Genomic DNA, 22,020 nt, shown 5'->3' on the forward strand with positions numbered 1-22,020 from the left:
AAAAAATAAGAATTTGAAGGAAATTACTACCCAATGCACCCACCCTTCATATAGAAATAAGTTTCTTTAAAGAATTTTTCTCGCAAAGATTCTCTCTAAACATTTTTTTTCTCTTTTCCAAGAGATTCTCTCTAAGCCAATTTTTTCTCCTCTCCTTCCAAATGACCTAAGGTCTTTATTTATAGACCTCGGGATGAACCACAAATTAGGAAAATTGAATATGTATAAAATCAAATTAGATATTAAGTGATAATTTTCTTTTTTTCTAAAATAGTAAAAATGTGATATTGAAAGATTTTGTCCAAAATAAATTTAATTTTCTTAAAATGATAAATCAAATATGATATTAAAAGATTTTTATAAATAAATTGATTTTTTAAGAAAGAATGATAGATACACTCATTAATGGTTTTTATTTTAATCTTTTTATAAAAGACTTAAAAAATAATTATTATAGGATTTTATATTATTACAAGAATTTTGCCTTTTGAAAAAAAAAATTTAACCATTATTACTATTACTATATATTTTTTAAATAATAAAAAAATGTAGGATAAAAATAGGTGGCTACACTCACCTAAGTTAAACAAATTTTCATAGAAATAGGTCGATATCTTGTAAAACTAATTATAAGAGGCTCAATTGATTAGATCTTGATAAAAATTCATATAAGATGACTAAGGTTGGAGGTTCTTAAGTTGACAATTTAAGAAACATCTGCTACCTAAAGGTTGAAGTCAATTGTTGAGTCTAGTTAACGTAATTTTATGAGCAAGGTAATAAAATTGGTTTATCGCCTAAACAGCGTAGGTTAAAAACCAGTATAAGAGTTATAATTGGATAAACCACCTAGGCTTAGAATATGTTTTTATTAGTAGAAGTATATGCCTAAGTAAAAGTATACCCTAATCATCTCTAGAACACATCAACTAGAGATAAGTATTGTATTCTTAGTTCTAGCATCCCTAATAGTTCACACTGTGATATTCATGCTCGACCTTATGTCGTCCTAGAAGAAACCTCCCTTCGAAAAATGTTTGCATGGATCAATATCAAGGTAAATAGGGGAAGTTGATGTTCATAATAAGTGGGTGAAGGATATGTGTCTACATGTCCTATGATCTCTTCCATTAGATCGTACTATTTGATTCTTATAATGCGCTTACATATCTATCCTAGAGCAATCACAAGCTTCATAAATGGATAGGGTTTCTTAGATTTGTTTTCAATTTTGTCTTTTTAGTTTCGAGAGCATTGATGCAACCTTTTACTATCACTTGTAAACCAATCAAATGAAATTTATACTATATCAATAAGTGCTTCCTATTTTACTAAGTAATATAAGTGACAAGACCGGGTCGGTCTGCAGAGAAGCACAAAAATTAGTTTCTCAATGATATGAACTGACCAAGTATCAAATTATTAATTAGATTTTATTTAATAATTGTGATGCAATTTTAGTATTTTTTTTTCAGATTTATCCTTTTTAATAACATTTAAGTAGGGTTAATTTGATCTTTTTACAATGCATTAGGGTTTTATTGAGAGTATTTAAGTCTTGCTTTTAGGTTGTTTAAGCAAGTTTTTAGCATATTGAATTTGAAATGAGATTTTGTTGTGTGTTGATGAAAAAGATTCATCACCAACCTTTGCAATTCTTGATCTAGAGAGTTTCATGCTTGAGCATTCGAGTAAGTTTGATCATCTTACTTGTAGAGTGTTCAAAGTTTGAGTTTTATCTCTTGGTTTTAGATGAAAAGGTAATCTAATTAGTTCTTCTATTTGGATTGTTGTCAAATTAATTTGGGGTTTTAGAATTAGATATTAGGAGTTCAACAATTGGGTTCCTAACTTTCAAATTCTAGGATTTTCATATCATTTTAGAATTAGAGTATAATGTCACGTAGTTAGAATTGTCAACTAACCAAATGTGAGGCAATTGGACTATATAATTAAAGAAGCCAATTAAGTTTTTATGAGCTAAGAGGACAATGCATAAAGCACTTAGGGTTAGTTATGCGGTGGAAGAAAATAGTGGCAAGTAATAAAAGTGATTTTTGAGAGAACGAGAACTTTGGTAATTAATTTTTTACAGTTGTATTGCTAACTCAATTTGGAATTGTGTACAAATGAGCCCCTTTGGGGTATATATATACATGCATGGCCGACCTTAGAACCATAAATAGGTTAGTTATGGCCTCTTCTAGAGCAATCTCAACTTGTCTTAACCTTTACATGTGATGCCTAGAACTTTCTAGACACACCTAGACCCATCTAGATACTTTTAACACACTTTAGCCCATAATCGTCACTAAAAGTCCCAACCCTGTCTAGCATCCTCAAGCACGTTTTAGAGTCTTCCTGAGTAGTCTGGACACTTCTAGCATGCTTTGGTAGTGTCTTCGGTCTTCTAGAGCCTACATGATTTGTCTAGAGCATGGATGAATGGTGCGACACCGCCATGGGGCTTGTTCATGCCCTTCCAAGCACTTTTGGCACTCACTAAAGCCATTTAGACATGTATGGACGTGTAGCGAGGGCACTGGGGTTGTCCTGAGCCTTCTAGAAGTTTTGAGAGGTTTGCAGAATCTTCTAATGGCATCTGTTACATGGGTGTGTGTGCAAGGTGCCATGTGTCAAAGGCATATATGTGTTAGATTTAGCGTACAATACCATGAGGGTTTCTGGGGGCACGCACGATGGGCATGCATAACTGATATGTGTAAAGCAATGTGCATGTCATGTTGTCTGATAAGACGTGCATGATAGGCGTGCGCTACATGTATGGGCATGACTGTACACATGTCATAGTTCTTTCTGGGGCATAGAAGTAAGTTGCTGCATGCACCCATCTACGAGCATGGGCATTTGTTTGGGATGGCATGCACTTGTGTGCTTGTATGCCTAAGCATCTGACAGGCATGCACACATGCCTGTGCACATGGGATATACATGGACACGCACATGGGCTGTCATATGCATGCACACTCGTGCCTTGGCGTGCAGTCTTAGCCTTGTTGCACATGTCTTGATCGAGGCATGTATCTATTCAGGCACACTTGCAGGGCTTGGCTGCGTTGGATGGGCACATGTCTGTGTCATGGGATTGTGTTTTAGCCATACATGAGCTGTCAATGGGGGTATTAGAATAAAATACTTTAAATATATATATTAGAATAACCCAAGATCATTCATGTCAAATTGTCAAGAAGTTACCTACCAGATTCTATTGTCAAGAATAAATTACATACCAGAATCTATCTCCTTAAATTGATGATAGCTATAAACTGATTGCTATAAAATGATTATTGTCTTTCTTAACCAAAACCCTAAATATCATTAGTGGGATCTTTCTCTTGATGGGATAAAAGAAAAACTGAGTGTTTATTGTTTTGGTATATTGGGGACCATAGTCTTAAAGTTCTTTATATACTAGTTTAATTAGGATCCTCATTAAATTCTAATTACTCTAGGAGTAGACTTCTATCCATTTAGTCTATACTCAATTAGGAATCCTAGGCCTTAACTATATAGATCACATAATAGGTCCAATTAAATAAAACAACCCAATATGATAAATTACTAATTCACATACATAGTCCACACTTTAATTATATGTATTATTTAAATAAGTCTAATACGGGGCACGTTGGACTCTTCCTTGGCTTTGCTAAACGAGCTTTGGGGTTCATTTTGGCACAATTTTGGGTCATTTTAGCAGGATGTGACACTAGGTTCTACATTGAGTATATGTCTAATAATGTTGATCGAGTCTAATTTCTAATTAGGATTTTTGTTTGTTCTTGTTTGAAAAAGGGAAAAAATTTAACTATGAATTGAAGTTGATTATGCTGCTAGAAGGTTGGATTTGAAAAAAAAATTGTGAAGAAGCTTTCAGATTGAATCAGAAAAAAATGTGAAATAATAAAAAAAAAGTTGAGATTGTTGCAGTTTTGTTTGTGAAATAGAAAAAAAATCGTTGCAAAAGAGAAATTGCGAAATTAAAATAAAGAAATCGATCGCCAATGGTGAGGTATTAGAGAAATAATTTCTTTCGAAGTAGTTGCTGATAGTCAAATCCATAGGAAATCATGAAGATTAGTTTCTTAATGATATGAACCAACCAAACATAAAATTATTACTAATTTGTTATGTAATTTTAATGTTTTCCAGTTTTATCATTTTTAATAACATTTAAGTAGGGTTAATTTAGTCTTTTTATAGTGCATTAGGGTTTTATTGAGGAACTATTTAAGTCTTACCTTTATTTTGTTTAAGTGAGTTTTTGGCATATTGAATTTGGAATGAGATTTTGCTCTATGTTAATGGAGATTCATCACCAACCTTTGCGATTCTTGATCTAAAGGGTTACATGTTTGAGCATTCAAGTAAAATTGATCATCTTGCTTATGGAGTGTTCAAACCTTGAGTCTTATCTCTTGGTCTTCGATCAAAAGTTTAATCAAATTTTAGTATTTCCTTTTGGATTATTGTCGAATTAATCTGGAGGTTTTAGAATTTGACATTAAGACTCACCAATTGAGTTCCTAATTTTCAAATCCTAAAATTTTCAGATCATTCAAAGATAATTATTTAGTCAAATTAAGTGAATAAAGTGCAAGAAAAATAAAGATAGAAGTGCAACGAAATGTTCTAGCATAGAAGAATGGAGTCGTCTAATATAATTTTGATCATCGAATTATTGATATATGATTTTTATTTCTTACCTATGCTTAGCTTAATTGATTAGAAAAGCTAACCAATTATCCTAAATACCAAATTAGCCAATTTTATTGGATGAGAAGTATCTTAATAAAGTTAACTAACCACAATGCGCTTTAGAGATTATATGACCTAAAAACCGAAGCTATAGATTTATATCTACGCTATGGACCGCAACAGTACGTTTTAGCTCCATTTTCTTCCTAACTCTCGATTATACCAATTTAATGCTCGAAACCTATAAAATAATCACATAAACACATAAAATATATAAACAACTTTGAATTAAGCGAATCTAGGTAGCACATTTTTTTGTGCTATCAAGCATTATTCATCCCAGTCTTTGAAATTTGAAAAATGGATAAATCAAAGTAACGATAACTAAATACTATAGGAATAAAAGTTATTCTAGTATTAATATCGAGTTAAGAATCTCTTGGTTCATTGGAGGGATAATCAACAACTCCTTTATGACGATTATTCTAAAGCACTGAAATGTCGTTGCAAAATAGTACAATGATAGGTACATTATTACTTTTGCTAAAATCCGATTGGATTTATAAGAGTTTTTAGCATTTCTCTAATATAATTTGTTTATATTTTCAGCATGTATAGCTTGATAATTCAGTTACTAGCTTTCAATAAACTTACCAATGACAACTATACAACTTGAAAATCCAATTTGAATATCGAATGATGAGTTAAAGTTTGTCTTGATGGAGGATTGCCCTCCAAATCTTGACTCATTGACTAATAAAAATGTTCGAGAGACATATAAACGATGGATTCGTGCAAATGATAAGGCTAGGCCCTACATTTTAGCTAGTGTATCTTATGTATAATTGATATAGGAACGAGATATATTTGGTTTAAAATGGTTCTTGTTTGGTTATGTTTTGAGAAAATGTGAAAATTTTCACGAAAGTACGATTAGTTCAAATGATAACTACCATAAAAAAAAAGGTCACACTTCTTCATAGGTTTAGAGGATAATCTAAGATGAGGTGAGACAATGGACCTCAAAATTTATCAAATGTACTTTAATTCTATCTGGGAACTTATAGATCAACTAGATGTGGTGAAACGTATTGGTTGCAAATGGATCTACAAAAGGAAACGAGACCAAGCTGGTAAAGTAAAACTTTTAAGGCAAGATTGTAGCAAGGGGGTTATAACCAAAGAGAGGGGGTGCACTACAAAAAAAAAAATATTTCTTCTTGTTGCTACGCCTAAATCAATTAGAATATACTTTTATCCATTGCCACTTTCTATGATTATGAAATTTGAGAAATTGATGTCAAGACAACTTTGCTAAATGGTAATCTTGGTAAGTATCGATATATCTTGACTACATGGGTTTATTGAACAGGGTAAAAAACAAAAGATTTGTAAGCTAATATCAGTATATATTAAAATTGATTGAATGAACAATACGAGATTAATATCAGTATATATTAAAATAATAAAACCTAATTTTTATAAAGAAATTATACTTTGATAATACACGTCCTAGTAATAAAGTACTCTTCAAATAAATCCAGTGTTACTATGTTATGCTTCAAAGTTGAATGGTGCATTTTGACTTTCAATGCACATCACAACTGAAAGCAATGAACTATTAGGGGAAAAAAAGAAATGATACAACTCTTCATAATTTTGGAGTATAAAACTTCAGCTCCTCTTCCCCATCTGCTATCAAAACTGTTGCAAGGAATGTAGATTGTGAACTCAAAGAAGCAGCATCCCAATCAAATAAAGGCCAATCGACTTCCGATCAGAGTTTCTATTTACGCTTGTACCTAGAAGAATGCATTCGACAGTGACACGACAATATTAAGAGAAGAAGAGCTAATAGTTTAGATGCCTCTTATCATAACTTAGAAGGTTGAGCAATAAGTTTGTACCTTGACTTGCTTTTGAAAGAATGTTTAGACTTTTTCTTTCCAAAACCGCCGCTGCCACGTCGTTTCTGCTTCTGCTCGCTCATATCACTTTGGAACATCTCTCGCATCTCTTCCGATCTTGATTGAGTTCTATGGGAAGACTTTTTTGTTTTCTGGTTTTGTTTCTTTACAATCTTGCCTGAGTCAACTGCCCTTTTCACAGCCTTTACTGCTTTTGCCCGACGGTAGGCAAGTTTCATAAGTGATAATCCACCCTACATTTATTTTATAATTGTGTGATAAACCAAAGTTTAGAGAAAAATCTATAAGATAAATGATGGGAAGATCTAAAATTTACGTTCTCACTTGTTGGATAATTTGATTTTAAACCTTTATTCAATAATATTTAATAGCTTGGATAAAATGTACATTGCTTAAATGACATAATAGGAGAAATTGAGGAAAGTCATACTCCTGTTTTGTCATTTTGCTTCTCCTCCTCCAACATTTCTCTAGCTGCCTCCAATTTTCTACGCTTCTTCCTTGGCAAATCTTTCTGCTCAAATCAAATAGATAACATCAAGTAACGGTTATTGCTTTAAACTTAACAAATGTAAAATATATATTGAATGCTTTAATTCATGCAAGGTTATGACACCTCACGCTCACGCTTCCTTTTTTCTTTCATCTTTTCTTCTTCGGCTTGTTGAGCACTTATGGCCTCATTTCCAGAGGTCTTTCCTTTCTCCAGAGATGCCTAGTTGAGGAAAAAAATAGAAAGCACAAGTATTCATACTAAACTTTGCAAACAGGCGAGGAATCTAATGCTTTAGTAATTTAAAGACAGTACTTAAATGCTCAACTTTTCTACAATTTCAAGGCAAAATGAACTTAATCTTCTTTGGCTTTGACAAGAGAGCAATTTTTTCTCTCTCAACAGAAGTAAATTTGATGTTTCATTTGGGGAAAATCAAGGAAAGAAATTGAAGTTGAAACGGTGCAATTATAACAGTACATGTTCCAGACAAGGAAATAAAATTATCATATAGGAAAGCTGAAGCTTAAGAGCCCAAGTCCACATCACGCGACGAGGAAAATTTCAAACTAGGTTGCAAACATTGGATTTTCCTAAGCATATATATCAACAGGTACTTACCTTGGCTGCTTTTGCCACAAGCCTTTTCTCCCTGTCCGTAATAAACCAGGTCTTTTTAGGGCGTGAGAATATTTCTTCCTGATGAACAATCATGTTTTCTGCCTGTGTACACAAAGAAAGAAGAAAATTTCGACCGTGGTTGGTAAAGGTTCCAGTAAAAGTAGAGGGTATGTGATGTTGCACCCGAAATTATGCAAACTGCCAACTAATAATAAAACCTAAAAGTTGAAAACATAGAAATATGAATAGTACCTTTGTTGCTTCCATCTCAGCTTTCCTTAGAGCTCTCTCTTCCCTACAAAATTATTAAAATTAACAACAGTACAATGAATGGGGAAATTGAACAAACAAGCAGACAAACAGCCATATGAAGAAACGTTAGAAACCTCTCTTCCTGAAGAATCGCAGTCACTTGGTCTTCCATTTGTTCAATTATTTCAGACCACTTTTTTATTGATTGCTCAGCCACAATTCTGCTCTTCAACTTGGAACCAGCTCTCTTAGCCTGTCAATGGAAGTCAGGACCCACACTTAGTTCAGAATGATCAAAACATGTATAAAGATAAGACAGAAAATAACCAACAAAAACTAGGTCACACAAAAAACTCGACCGGAAATCACAAGAGATAACCCCAAAATTATCAACAAACAGTAAATGTAGCCTGAAAAAGGAGGAAGCAGCTAAAGAACGTTGTGTGCAGTCTCCTGAAACTAACAGTTCGACGGAAGTAGTTGATTATATCTAAAGAGTTCAATGTTCTATAATAATTTTGTACAAGATTTCCTTACTTCTTTATTGTAAATCTCAATAGCAATAATGAAACTAAATTTATCTTCAGCTTCCGGTTGAAAGACCAGAGATATCAGAAAACCTAAGCGCAGCTTTAAGCATGAACCTAAGAAAGGGCGCCCTTGCAGATAGATTCTAGACAGCATAAAATGACCAACCCCTCTTGTCCCATAAGATTTCTCATAAAAGGCTGCAACTTTAAATTTTCAATTTTCTTTTCCTAAAGATCATGAAGATAACTGAAACAAGCCCAAGCTCAATGTACAAGAGAGTTAATACAAGAGCTTACAAGATAACTGGAACAAGAAGCAAAATAAAAACTAAACAAAGGAGGAAAGCTAAAAGATTACACAAGACAGTAAAATCAAAAGTACAAAACACATTGGGACAGATTCAAGCTGGAGAAATTAAAGCGCTCCAATTTAAGATCTTGAATGCTGTATCTGCCCTAATGAATTGTTATTCACTCACTATGGCTTTCAAAAGAGATCGGTCATTGTCTGTCACAAACGTAACAGCATATCCTTCTCTACCAGCTCTTGCAGTACGACCCACTCGATGAACATAGCTGCAAAACAAATGAAAATTAAGAATATAATCAATTCCATATATTCCTTATAATAAATATAAAGATCGTTGATTCATCTGTTATTTTAAATTTATACAGGGTCATTTGATTCAATCAATCATGAAATTTTCATAAAAGATACCCAAGAATGAGCTAGTAGATAAGAATAGACGATCAGATCCAAATCAACTGCTCGACATGAATGGAAATGCAGTACTTAGATATTTGAAGAGTGAAAGGAAACAGAGTGTAAAATATTGTGGGGAAAAGATCACAGGCAGAAGGCAATAAGAATCATGGACACAAATCATATGCAAAACTTCCAACCCAATAGGGGTATTAGAAAGCCATACTCGCTGCTCCAGAAACAAAAAGAAATATGCAAAGAGTGTACACACTTTTTTATGAGAAACATTCAACCAAGATGAAAGATACGAAATAAATGTGAATTAAAACAAAATAAAAAGTGAATACTCCAAGAAGAGAAAATAAGGATGCGATGCCAATAATTGCAAACATGGTTTGGTGACAAATAACACAAATCAGAACCCAATACCTACCTGGTGAGATCACGAGGACATGCAAAGTTTATAACAGTTTGAACACCAATAATATCCAGTCCCTACACAACATTTCAACCATAGATGAATTGCCACAAACATATCAGTAAAATTAAGGTACCTGATTTTGTCTCAACTAGTATCTATAAGACAAGAAACAAAATCAAAATGAGTTCGCACCCGAGCAGCCACATCAGTAGCAATAAGAAAATCAACTTGCTGTTTCCTGAAAAGTTCCAAGGCCTACACATAAGAAAATCAAATAATGATCAGCATGCACAAGGGGAAACTGTGGGTCTTGATTAAATTATTCCTATAATAAACATGTTAACGGGAAATCACTCACATCAAGACGTTGAACTTGGGTAAGATTTCCGTGAAGTTCAGCAGCTTTAAAACCAGCTAATCCAAATAAAATCTTTAGCCTATGAGCAGCCTGTTTGGTTCCACTAGGTCAACCAAAAAGAACGATGAAAATAAATTTGACTAGTTTACGGAAAAAGTAATAAATTGATTAGACTCAGTCGATCCAGAAGGCAGTTGCTTCTAAGAGAAAGAATTAGATGCACCCTTCCAGTTAAAAAGAGCCAAAAATAAAGTGGAGCTAGCTCATGAAATTTTCGTCTCCAGTACCTAAATACAATAACTTTAGAAGTAAATGTCTTTGAGCACAAAGATAGGAGGACAGCTTCTTGATTCACTTCACGCATTCTACGTAATCTGACCACCCTGCAAGCAGAATACACATTATTGATAACTAAAAAATCATCCAACAGATAAAGGGCTTTGAGGTTGAGACGTGTTTTTTTACAAAAAAAAAAATTAATTATTTAATGAACTCCAGAAGAGAAATCAAGTTGCAAATTACTCTTCTGTCAATGTTTTTGGCCTCTTGGTAGCTGGGTCAGCTGAGAGGCGCAATGGTTTAGTCAAGGAAAGCTTGATAAGCTCATTAACTTCTTCCGTCATCGTAGCAGAAAACAACATTGTCTGCCTCCTTTTCGGACATAGACGAACCTTCAAAGAAAATAAAGAACTATTTACATCAAATGTTAAACAATAGATGTATCAAAGGTATGATCTTTATCATTAAACTTGCATCATGGAGGCCAAATATACCAATTCACGAATTTCAGCACTAAATCCAAGTTCTAAAAGACGATCTGCCTCATCCAGAATTAAAACTGCTAAATCATCCAAATCTACGGACATGGAATTGCGCAGATGATCGATCATGCGTCCTGGAGTTGCCACAACAACATCAGGCATTGATCTTAAGGCAGCCTCTTGCTCCTGGACAAAATTAAATTAATAAAATATCCTTAACTAAAAAAAGGAAAGCATCAAACATATTTCTTCGCAAGACAAATCCAACAACCCTGCAGCAATGCATTTTGATTCTTTATTATATCTTCACATTTACGATGAAACAGAACCATGATATATAATGTGAACTGAAGATATACATGACAGATTAATTAGAAAGTACATTAGAATATAGAATAAGAATCCCAGTCATTAGAATATAGAATAAGAATCCTAGTAAATGATATATATAAACAGATCAAAATTTCTTCTTCATGGAAATAATGTCATCAAAGTAAACTAGGTCATAAAAAATAAACAGAAAAATAATAAATTAGGTCATACGACAAATACCTTTCTTGAAAGCCCACCAACGATCAGGCAACATCTGATATCAGTAAATTGAGCAAGTTTCTCTATCATACTGTGAACTCTGGAGGAAAAAACGGCACAGTTTCCTTATTTTCATTTAGTATTAACATGAAAATGTACAGGAGAAATGCATACAAAATAGATCCTTCAAAGAATGTTTAATCTTTGCTTTCAGTTTGATGGGGCACTAAATGAAATATACCTTTATCGGGAGAAATTAGGTGGTCAAAAACAATATTTTTTTAAGGGAAAAGTACCCTTTGGTCCCTAGATTTTAGGTTTAGTTTCTTCCCTATGTTTCAAAATCTAACACTTTTGTTCTTGAGATTTCAGTAATGCTCAATTTTAGTCCTTGAGATATCAGAACAGTTACTGACTTAACGGAATGTTGACTAGGATACAACTGATTTCGTTGAGTAAAAAGGCAAGAAATTAGGCTGTCAAAGACAATAATGTTGCATTCTTTTGCCTCAGGGAGAAGTTCCTATGCTTTAAGTGTGAGTGTTTGAGCAAGGTTACACAACTTAACTAATCTTACAAGACAACCCATCTAATTCTACAATCCATCTAAAGCAACTTGTATGATATTAAATCCTAGACAGGTGACCGCCATGGATTGCACCCATCCCCTCGGCTCCAAGTCCTTTAGTTAAATTCATGTCCCTTTTTTACCACTGGACCAACTCGTAACTATTGAATAAAATGTGGGTTTACATGGGTTTACAATCTCTCAAAGCATGTTCTTGTTGACAGGGGCTTCTCATAAGGTTAGAGAAGCTAGATGCTTCCCGTTGGATTGCGTTTTGGGCTTCATGTTAAAGGATTTACCCACTCCTTCAGCTTCCCCAAGGAATGGGCCGGCAAGCTGAAACCAAAACAGATGGACTTCGTGAATCTGAGATATTAAAGCCTTTATCTTTTTCACTCTTTCATCTTTCACTTACTCATTTTCCCACCAGCTTTTTTATTCCTCTTCTATTTCTCCTTCATTTTCAATAACAGGTCTTCTCCATTTTCTTTACATCCGATGTTCTTTTTTCCTTCAAAATACTCTTTTTCCTGCCTGTACCTCTAATATCTCTTTCCACCTTAATTTGATCCATCACTATTTCACTCTTCTTAATATTATGATATATTTATCATCTCTTTCTCTTCTTACTTCCTATGTCCTTCCCTCTCTTTTCCACAACCTCCTGAAATCAGTTTTTCTTTAACCTGCATCCTAACCTTTCCAACATAACTCTGAGACTTCGACTAATCCAGTCTAACCCTTTAAAGCCTCTTAACTAATAAGAATCTAGCCCTAAAAAACTCTTTCAATATCTTTCAAGTAGATATTTCTACAATAAGGCCTAACCATGCACCGAGCCACAAGAACTAAAAATGGGCACTTCATTAAAAGCTAACTAACAACTTTCCCACAAGACAAATCTGCAGACTGAATCTAAAATGGCATATAAATAGGTTGATTACATGGAAACAAGCGAGGAAAAATAGTCAATCTTTAAGAACATACTTACTGGATTGCCAATTCTCTAGCGGGAGTAAGGATTAGAACTCTTATTGCCCGATCACGTTTTGGCCGATATAGTAACCTCTCCAAAGTAGGTAGTGAAAAGGCCGCAGTCTGTCAGAAAAGAGTAAGATCAGTAGCAATAGCAATACTAGAGTTTTCACACTTATTTTCCAAATCACTCCATACTAATCCAGCTCACAGAATTTCTAAAATAGTTAATAAAACTAATTCCCCAAAAGCCAAAACTACCGTCCTATTCCAATAACTCTAACTCTCGTGGCAATTTACTACAAAGAAACTTATGATAAATCCTCACCTTCCCAGAACCAGTAATAGCACTTCCGCATATATCTCGTCCAGTCAATGCCAACGGTATGCAGGCCGCCTACACAAGAAGAGTAGTAAGAAAATCAAATTCAAAACCACAAAATATTAATAATATTAAAGAAAAAAATTCACAAAAAAAGAACCTGAATTGGCGTCGGCTTTGCATATCCCAAAGCCTCACATGCTCGAATCAGAGGGCGCGACAAATTGAGCTCCATGAATGAATTGGCATGAAAGGAAGCCCCATCGGAAGGCGCAAAAAACGACGTACTGTCACCAGCATTACTAGTTCCATCGTCGTCGTCTTCCGGTCTATAATCTTCCTAAAAATCAAAACGGCAGAATTAGCATTAAATGAATTCACATTTGCCTCAAAAGAAATAGAGCGACAAAAGTTACTTGTCTATCAGATTCTTCTTCCGAACTTTGACCATCATCATCGGCAGTGGGAGTGAAGTTTGCAGAGCGATTTTCAAGCAATTTGGAGATTTTGAAATCAACAGAAGTAGTGCTTCTACGAGCATGTTCATCAGCCACTGACTCGGAGTATGAAGCAAAATCCCAAGGAGACTCAGTACGACGGCGAGAAAGAGGTTCGTCTTCCTCCTCTTCTCCTCCTTGATCCGCTTGTTCTTGCTGTTCTTCTTCTTCGGAGAGATCAATTTCCTCATCGCTGGGTGGTTCGAACACGAAGCTCAGAGCCATGGTGACCTTTGTTTCTCGGAATTTCTAAATGTGTCGATAAGAGAATAAAGGGTTTTAGATTAGGGTTTTGAAACTTTTTAAATCAACCTAAGTCTGTTTCCAAAACCTGCCAAAATATTTATACATAAAACAAAGTATCCTTTATTCTTCAACGAGTTCCTAAATTTGTTATAAAGATAAAAAAAAAAAAAAAAAAAAAAAGGTTTTAGTGGATCCGTTTAGGGTTTTAAAGTTTTGATTTCACACATTTGACGGCTCACACTTTAAGGGTGTATTTGGTATGGGATTTTAGAAGGAAAAGGATTAGGAAATTTGGCCACACACGGTTTGGCCCTAAACTCTAAACCGTGTTTGGTCCAACGAATATGATAAATAGGGATTAGGATTATCTAATCCTAAATAACCCTATTTTATCCTCTTTTTTACTTTTTTATAACCTTACATTATCCTATCCAAATAACCCAATCCAAATTCTATTATTATTTTTTAAATTACTACAATCATAATCTTCCCTCAAACACATATTATTATAACATTACTATCATAATCTCTCTCTCAAACACATATTATTATAACACTACCCTTATTATTTTTTTCCCCCAAACACATATTACCATAACACTACCAATAATAACATTTCCCCCAAACACATATTATTATAGCACTAGGATTATCATAATCTTAGGATTATTATAATCATTTTTCCCATAACTCTTTCTTTGCCCCAAACGCACCCTAACATTTAATCGATTTAACAAATCACCTAAAAAGTCATTCCATATGTTAATTTACTAAAGAAACATTTGAAGCTGCTACTATTGTCATGCTTTGTTCTTTCATACATTTATGCTCTAAACCAGAATAAAATTACTAAAGCTGCTGCATTTGTCACTGCTTTATTCCTTCCTACATTTAAGCTTAGGTAAGGTTGGGGACATCTTGGGACCAATCCGAATAACCAAATTCATAACACAACCCAACCTAGATTATATTATTTTAAGTGAAAATAAGAGTGTTTTTGAAGACAAACAAATAAGGTCAATATGACTTGTTTTTCCCCATTCTCCACCCTCATTTTCACTTAAACAAAGTGGAATGAAACCAAGTAGATAATAAATGATAAAACTACCAAAGCAAAAATGTCATCCAACAATTCGAAGAACTCTAGGATAATAAGTTGTACAATCTATAGAATAGATATTGTTAAGTAGGTTCATAATTGTCATCCAAAAATTCTAAGTGGAGCAAAAATATGTACTCACTCAAGCAATGCAGAAACAAAGTTATTTACCTTGAGAAAAATAATCTGATTGGTAGCCGGCGACAACACAACAACGCAACGGTGAGGGAGAGCCGAGCACGAGACTTCTGAGGAGGAGAGACGGTCGGAGATCAACGTCGGTGACTGAGAAGGAGGGACGATTGAACGCCGGCGACAGCGTGAGATGAGAGGTCGAGACTAGAGGTGAGTTAGAGAGGCGGCGTGAACGACCTCTTGAAGTGGCGTGAAATTGAAAATTCTGACCTATTTTGTATTTACAAAATTAATAATAAAATTATAAAACTATATAAATATATATATAGATTTTTTCAAAAATAGAAAATTTGTCAAACTATTTATACTATATATAATAAAACCACTAAAAATAACAATAAAAATAACAATTTTATGAAGTGTGAATATTTTGTCAAATGTTCAATTTTTAACAATTTTCATATATATATATATATATATATATATATATATATATATATATATATATATATATATATATATATATATATATATATATATATATTATACACATGTATACATCCGGATATGCATATACATGTGTATACATACGGATATGTATATACATATACATTACATATACATATGTATATATATATCATTAATTCGGGTTGGATTTAGTTGAATCAAAATTTTCAATCAAAAGAAAATAAATAGAAACTCAACCCAACCCAACCCAATTTTTAAACTAACTCAATTCAACCCTTATAATATGGGTTGGATAGTATGAATTATCTAGGTTATCGGGTTATTCTTACACTTCTAGTGTGGAGTTTGAAAAATGGTCTCTCATATACATGCATGTCAAAAACCTATCCTTAGCTAGTGGATGGATATGAATCAAAGGCATTCCCTTTATGTATGGAGCATGAACTCCTTCGAACATATTGGTGATGCAAGTAAGGGGTTTCATGGAAGTTGTAAAAGGAACATGGGAGAAAACGGATATTTTGAAGCTAAGATAAAAGTGAAACATAACTACACAAGCTTCACCCAAACTTAGATAAACATTATTGATGAAATTGGAAATAGATATATTGTCTAAACAGTGACCCAAACAGAGAGAAGATGACTTGTTGAAAAAAAATGCAAGAATCCATGTGGTAGACGGGTTTCGTTACACTCGTGCCAAATAAATAATTGAATTCACTCACAAAGCACTAGTCTTAGTTGTAAGTCTGAGTCGATCACAACAAGCATATCGATTCTCTAACAAACTAAATTTCAACCATGTAATTGAAGGGAGGGTTTTGAGTTGAAATTAATTGTTAATTGTAGAGAAAGAAAGTGAAACTTATAAAAATTCAATGACAAAAGGAATCTCGCTTGGGTTATTAGAACTTCTCTATTATCCATATAATTCATTCATCAAATCATCATCACTTATCTAAATGCAACCTTCACCTAACCAATTTAATTACTTCAGATAACTAAATTGTCACAAGGTTATAATTATTCTGATCCAATATAATTAAGCATGCAATATTGAATTTCCCAATAACATGAAGTTCTAGAGATCCTTAGGTGGAGTGCCTAATTTCCATGCGTCTAATTGACATTCAATAAATACAATTCTAGGTTGGTTAAAATCAATGTGCATCAAAGTAGATTTACAAGCTAACATAACCTATTGCTTCTAACCAAATTTTATCTAATTGTCACGAGCCAACGATTCGATGCAAAGTGAGAGTTATATATTTTCCATGCATCTAAACATATGACAAAACATCATTCAATAACAAAATTAAACCAAAGATTACATAAAACTAAGTAAAGTTCTCATAAATTCATAGGGATAAAGGGAGAAACTAAGAAACCAAGCCAAAAAACGAGTACCTTAGTCTCTCATTCAGATGTTAGATGATAAGGGATCGTTCGAGATTGAAAACAACATAAAAAATTATAGAAAATAGGGATCAGAAAAGTGGAAAGAAATGGTTGGTTTTCGGAATGGTGTTCAGTTGGCGACACACGTCGATATATCTAAAAACACACGGCACTATAGCGCCCCAGCTTATGATGTCAATCTTCAACTTCAGAGCACTACGACGTTTGGCTTTTTATGTGAAAGGCAGTAGCTTCTGCCTTTCGGTGTTGCCTCACATTGAGGCTCATAATGTCAATGTTCAAATTCTTGCTCCATATTAGCTCAATTCGCTTCGATTGATGTCGCATGATTCCAAATGGCTCGAATTAGCTCCAAAATGCCATCAACTCCAAATTCTACCTTTTAATTGCTAAGCATCTATAAAACATCCAATCAAGAACATAAAATCATGGAGCAAGCCTAAATTAAGTGAAAATAGATAGTATATTTCATACGTTATCACCATGGAACCTTTACTATGCAAGTTGCAATGGATTTTGAAGAAACATATTCCTTTGCAAAAATGTGGGTTCTTAGCTTTTTTGCTTTATTGTTTTTATTTTTATCTTCCTATTGTTTTTTTTACCCTAAATCTAATCGCATAACGAAGGAAAAACTTGGTTGGAGGTTGCATTAGGTAAGGTTTACTCTCAATGATCCGCACGTCATACAACAAGTAATTTTCTTCGAGATTGAATCCTTATTTTTGTTATTCTCTTTTTTAAACTTAGAGAGAAAGAAAAAAAATGTATAAGGAAATTTTCTTATGTTTTTTACATTTTTTATCATTATTCTATAAAAAAAAGCCACATTTTTCTTTCTCTCTGAAAAAATAGAGAGAAAGAAAAGAGAAATAAGGATGAATCTATTATTATCATTTATATATTTTATTATTTTTCTTTTCTATTTTCTATTTATTTATTTAGTTTTTCTTTTATTTATAATTTTTAAACTTATTATTATTATTATTATAAAATAAATGATAATGAAACAAACAAAGAGAAGAATAGAGAAGAGAGAAAGAAAAGAAGACAATTGAACTCAATTGTGGTGTCTTACAAAGGCACCACACTCCTCTATTTATAGGACATATTATAATATAGGTTACATTATGGAATTCAATGGGATGAATGTTACAATATGGAATTGAATGTGAGAGTTATATGAAAATTGTAACCTACGTACGTTATGGATATCTACATTTATAATATATCATTATATTTACAATAATAATAATAATAATAATAATAATTATTATTATTATTATTATTATTATATATATATGTTTATATTTTTTTTTGTCGCCCCTCTTATTTCTTTTCTTTCTTTCTTCTTCTTCGATTAATTATCTATTTTTTTCTTTTTTTTCTTTCTCTCATCTTTCCCTATTTGTTTCTTTTTTATTTTCTTTTAACTCGTTTTCATTACCATCTTAATAATTATTATATTATGGCTTCAAATACATAGATATATGCATTGATATCTTACGTTATTTGCCTTATTTATTGTGTGGTATATCTGATTTGTTTTATGGTACATTATTCCTATTTGACCATCGTTAAAAATTTCTTGAAGTTTTTAAAATATTTTTAACATTAATTACATGTAATTTCGAAATCTTTTTAAAAAATTTCTCTTTAAACCATTTAGAATTTTTTTTGCTTTAAAATTATTTCTTTTAAACTCAAAATTAAATATATATTTCATAAGTTTTCCTAATTAACTTTTTTTGTAATAACCCAGGTCGATTTCGCTAAAAAAACCCCTACGATGGAATCTAGAAATAATAAAAATTCTAGGAGTTTATTATTTCTAGATTCTTGAGATGAGGATCAATATCTTTGGGAGTTCGAGATTTGATCCCAAGAAAAAATAAATTTAATCAATGTTTTAAAAAAAATACTTTATTCGAAGATTAGCCTATGATAGAATTTGAGAAATTGTAGTAATTTCTCATTCTCTTAAGGTGGGGAATTTTTTCTCAATATAGTTTAATTAATGTGTGTATCCCACTTATTTTATGGGATCATTGCTTCAAATATTGGAGTGGTGAACAATCAAATAAGACATATTTTTTTTAAAAAAAATGAATTTTATTCAAGACATTAAATTTGGCCACCGTTTTCTAAACGGGTGTTACGGGATACTAACACATTCCCCATACATAAATGACTCCCGAACTCAGCTCTAATTTTTTTTCGTAAACCAGTTTTGTTTTATTTAAAATGATTTACTTTATTTTGGTATCCAATTACACCGTAAAAAAGATTGGTGGCGATTTTTTTTTCGTTTTTAAAATTAAATCCTTTTTAAGGACGTTGGTTGCTCCGCATCGTCTCGGATACGTGGTGACGCATATCACTGAAAAAACTCGAAATAGAACCCAACTGAAAGTTGAAGAGTAGAAAATTCAAATTTTAAATGTACAAAATCGGAGGCACTTACTATCACTGATGTTGGTAGAAGTAGTGAAAATAAGCCCAAACTTGTTTCATGAACCTGAAAATGAAGAAAGGAAAGGGAATTATGATCCACAATGATAACTATGGCAAGTATCAAATTACATCTAATTTTGTTGGAGTTTTTGTCTAAAAGATTTTATGGAATATCTTTGACTAATTATCTTTGATTAATGAATTAAAAGATGAGATATTTAAGAGATAAAAAGATTTCCCACTATTCTAGGAATCTTGTTAAGATAAGAAGATCTATACATATATTATATATGTGACGTTATGCTGTGGAGAGGTTGTGTGGCAAAAAAGCGAAAAACACAGGTTGAAGACGGTCGTTTGCATCAAGGTCGTCCGAGAAGCTACGGAGTTAAAAAGGTACGATGATCTTATGTCAATGAGATCGTCATGTTGATCGTAGTAACAATTAATGATGAGTAACAGAGAAAACAAGTGATTGGTATGATCACGAGGACCTTTAAAGGGGTCTAAAGACGTCGCCAAAGATATTCATTCATGTGTTCAAGGGGAGCCTGAAGCTAGACATCGTGAAGATAAGTAACTCAGGGGGAGCCTGGAGTTTGATGTCAAGACGCATGTTATAAAGTTATATTATTGAGTAGAGTACCATATGTTGTATCGATATATATTAACTCAAGTGAATATTAATAAAGATTACTCATCAGGGCTGTACGCAGCTCCCCATACGTAAGCAATACTAGTCGAACTGGGTTAACAAAGTTTCGTGTGTTATTCTTCTCTGCTGCCCCTCTAGCTATTACAATTGTTATTAGCTTTACTATTAACTAGAGTTCTAATTGATTATCTCACTGGCTTTTCAAATTCTAATAGAAAAGTATCATTTCCATCACCAAAAAACGAACTTTTTTCTTTAATCTTGAAAAAGCCCCAATCAGCCTATTTAGATTAAAAAACCCAATAGAGTGCATCCCTACTTGTCCAAATGGGACTAAAACTCCATGGAAGAAGACCCAAAAGTATATATACAGATTAAAGAAGATAGCCGAAAGCACTACAAATAAAAGGCCAACCTGTGACATAAAGACTCAGGCTTACGAAACCACACCATAAATGTTGAAACAAGGATTCTCCTTAACAATTGATTTAAGATATATTTCCCCTATTGGAGAATGATGATATCGGTTATGTATGGAACCCTGAAATCCTTACATCTTCCTCTACTCAACAATCTCTCACTCAATCTGAAATCATCCTTGATAGCTTGGGGTCCATGTTGACCCGTGAGGAAGAAGAGCAAATTGAAGAGAAGCTAACCTTCTTGGGAAAATAGAGAATTATGAAAAGGCTTTCTAGCAACAACTAGCGAAATGGTTACAAGAAAACAATTTGAAACTAGAACCATTCTTTAGTTCAATGTTGAGTACTTCTAGTGTAAATCCACAGGGTGACAATAAGGGAAACATAGGCTTAGATCCGTCGAGGTTTAATAGTTCTTGAAAATTATGACTTGGAATGTAAGAGGGTTAGACTTTCCTTCCAAAAGAACCCAAATAAAACTTGCAATTTCATCTTATATTTCTAGCATTGTATTACTATTTGAAACTAAACTGCACTCTATTAACAAAACCTTGATCAAATCTTTATAAAGCTTCATCAGTATCAAATGACTTTTTATAAAAGCAAAAGGCAAATCTGGGGATACATTAGTAATGTGGAATGATCTTAGGCACTCGGTCACCAACTACATTGAAGGAAACCTCTCCATTTCTAGATCTACTAACATTACTTTCGATGATGGGTTCAGTTGGTGGATCACGATTGTTTACGGACCTGCAAATAGAAGAAATAAAAATGAGTTTTGGGAAGAGCTCTATACCTTACACGATGATTGTGCTCCAAATTGGCTTATTGGAGGAGACTTTAATGTTGTCACATGGAATAACGAAACAACCTGGCTAGAAAAACTATGAAAAAAATTTAGGTTTAAATCTATTTTGGTCCCTAAACTTTATATCTTATTCTATTTTGATCCCTAAACTTTTAAAAACGTTTGTTTTAGTCCCTTAACTTTTATAAAGAGCATGTTTTGATCCTTGTCGTTAAGATTTCGTTAACTCTAATGAAATAATGAGATGACTTCTACATTTGGATGACTATTATAATATAAGGTTTTGATTTTTAATCAAAGGCTAGATGGTAAATTGATGTTTTAGCGAAAAACTCAAAAGATCACTTTGTCTTCAAGATTTTAATTATCACTATTTTAGTGAATTGTCATTCTACCGTCATTTTCTCGACACACATGCTAGATGCAATGAATCCACATACAAATTTTTAAGTGCCTCAAGTTTCGCTTATTTTGTGATTTATTGTGGTGCTTTTTTTCTCTTCCTCTTAATTCTTTCGTCTTCCTTTCTTTTTCGGCTTTTATGATTCATAATGGAAATATTTATCAGCAATTCCATATAGTTTATTTTATACATGTGTTGTACATATTTTTATTTTCTAGTTTATTTTATT

At 33.0% G+C, this 22,020-nt stretch overlaps 1 protein-coding gene across 2 annotated transcripts; it reads right to left on the minus strand.

The window, feature by feature from the left end:
- Positions 1 to 6,174: 6,174 nt before the first annotated feature.
- Positions 6,175 to 15,422, minus strand: LOC103503953 (DEAD-box ATP-dependent RNA helicase 28). 2 transcript variants are annotated; one of them, XM_008468355.3, is made up of 20 exons: positions 15,196 to 15,422; positions 13,599 to 13,928; positions 13,343 to 13,522; positions 13,189 to 13,257; positions 12,877 to 12,983; positions 11,339 to 11,417; positions 10,799 to 10,972; positions 10,548 to 10,696; positions 10,313 to 10,408; positions 10,026 to 10,128; positions 9,860 to 9,922; positions 9,680 to 9,741; positions 9,023 to 9,119; positions 8,148 to 8,266; positions 8,014 to 8,056; positions 7,762 to 7,863; positions 7,264 to 7,362; positions 7,078 to 7,161; positions 6,627 to 6,880; positions 6,175 to 6,521 (listed from the first exon to the last, which is right to left on the minus strand). In XM_008468355.3, exons 2-20 carry the CDS (start codon positions 13,902 to 13,904, stop codon positions 6,506 to 6,508), a joined length of 2,202 nt encoding a protein of 733 aa, XP_008466577.1. In that variant the 5' UTR covers positions 13,905 to 13,928; positions 15,196 to 15,422; the 3' UTR covers positions 6,175 to 6,505. The 2 variants fall into 2 exon arrangements, with proteins under 2 accessions (XP_008466577.1, XP_016903576.1); XM_017048087.2 differs by lacking the exon at positions 15,196 to 15,422 and having other exon boundaries at positions 13,343 to 13,518; positions 13,599 to 13,746.
- Between the last annotated feature and the right edge of the window lie 6,598 nt (positions 15,423 to 22,020).

Source organism: Cucumis melo, chromosome 4 (assembly GCF_025177605.1).
Source record: "Cucumis melo cultivar AY chromosome 4, USDA_Cmelo_AY_1.0, whole genome shotgun sequence".
Taxonomy (NCBI): domain Eukaryota; kingdom Viridiplantae; phylum Streptophyta; class Magnoliopsida; order Cucurbitales; family Cucurbitaceae; genus Cucumis; species Cucumis melo.

Excerpts from the sequence above, each read along its gene's own strand:
- LOC103503953 (XM_008468355.3), bottom strand. The coding sequence starts at position 13,904 with ATGGCTCTGAGCTTCGTGTTCGAACCACCCAGCGATGAGGAAATTGAT. Across the intron at positions 13,523-13,598 it reads AAGAAGAATCTGATAGACAA|GAAGATTATAGACCGGAAGA; the intron begins GTAACTTTTGTC and ends TTTGATTTTTAG. Across the intron at positions 8,267-9,022 it reads GATCTCTTTTGAAAGCCATA|GCTAAGAGAGCTGGTTCCAA; the intron begins GTGAGTGAATAA and ends TTCCATTGACAG.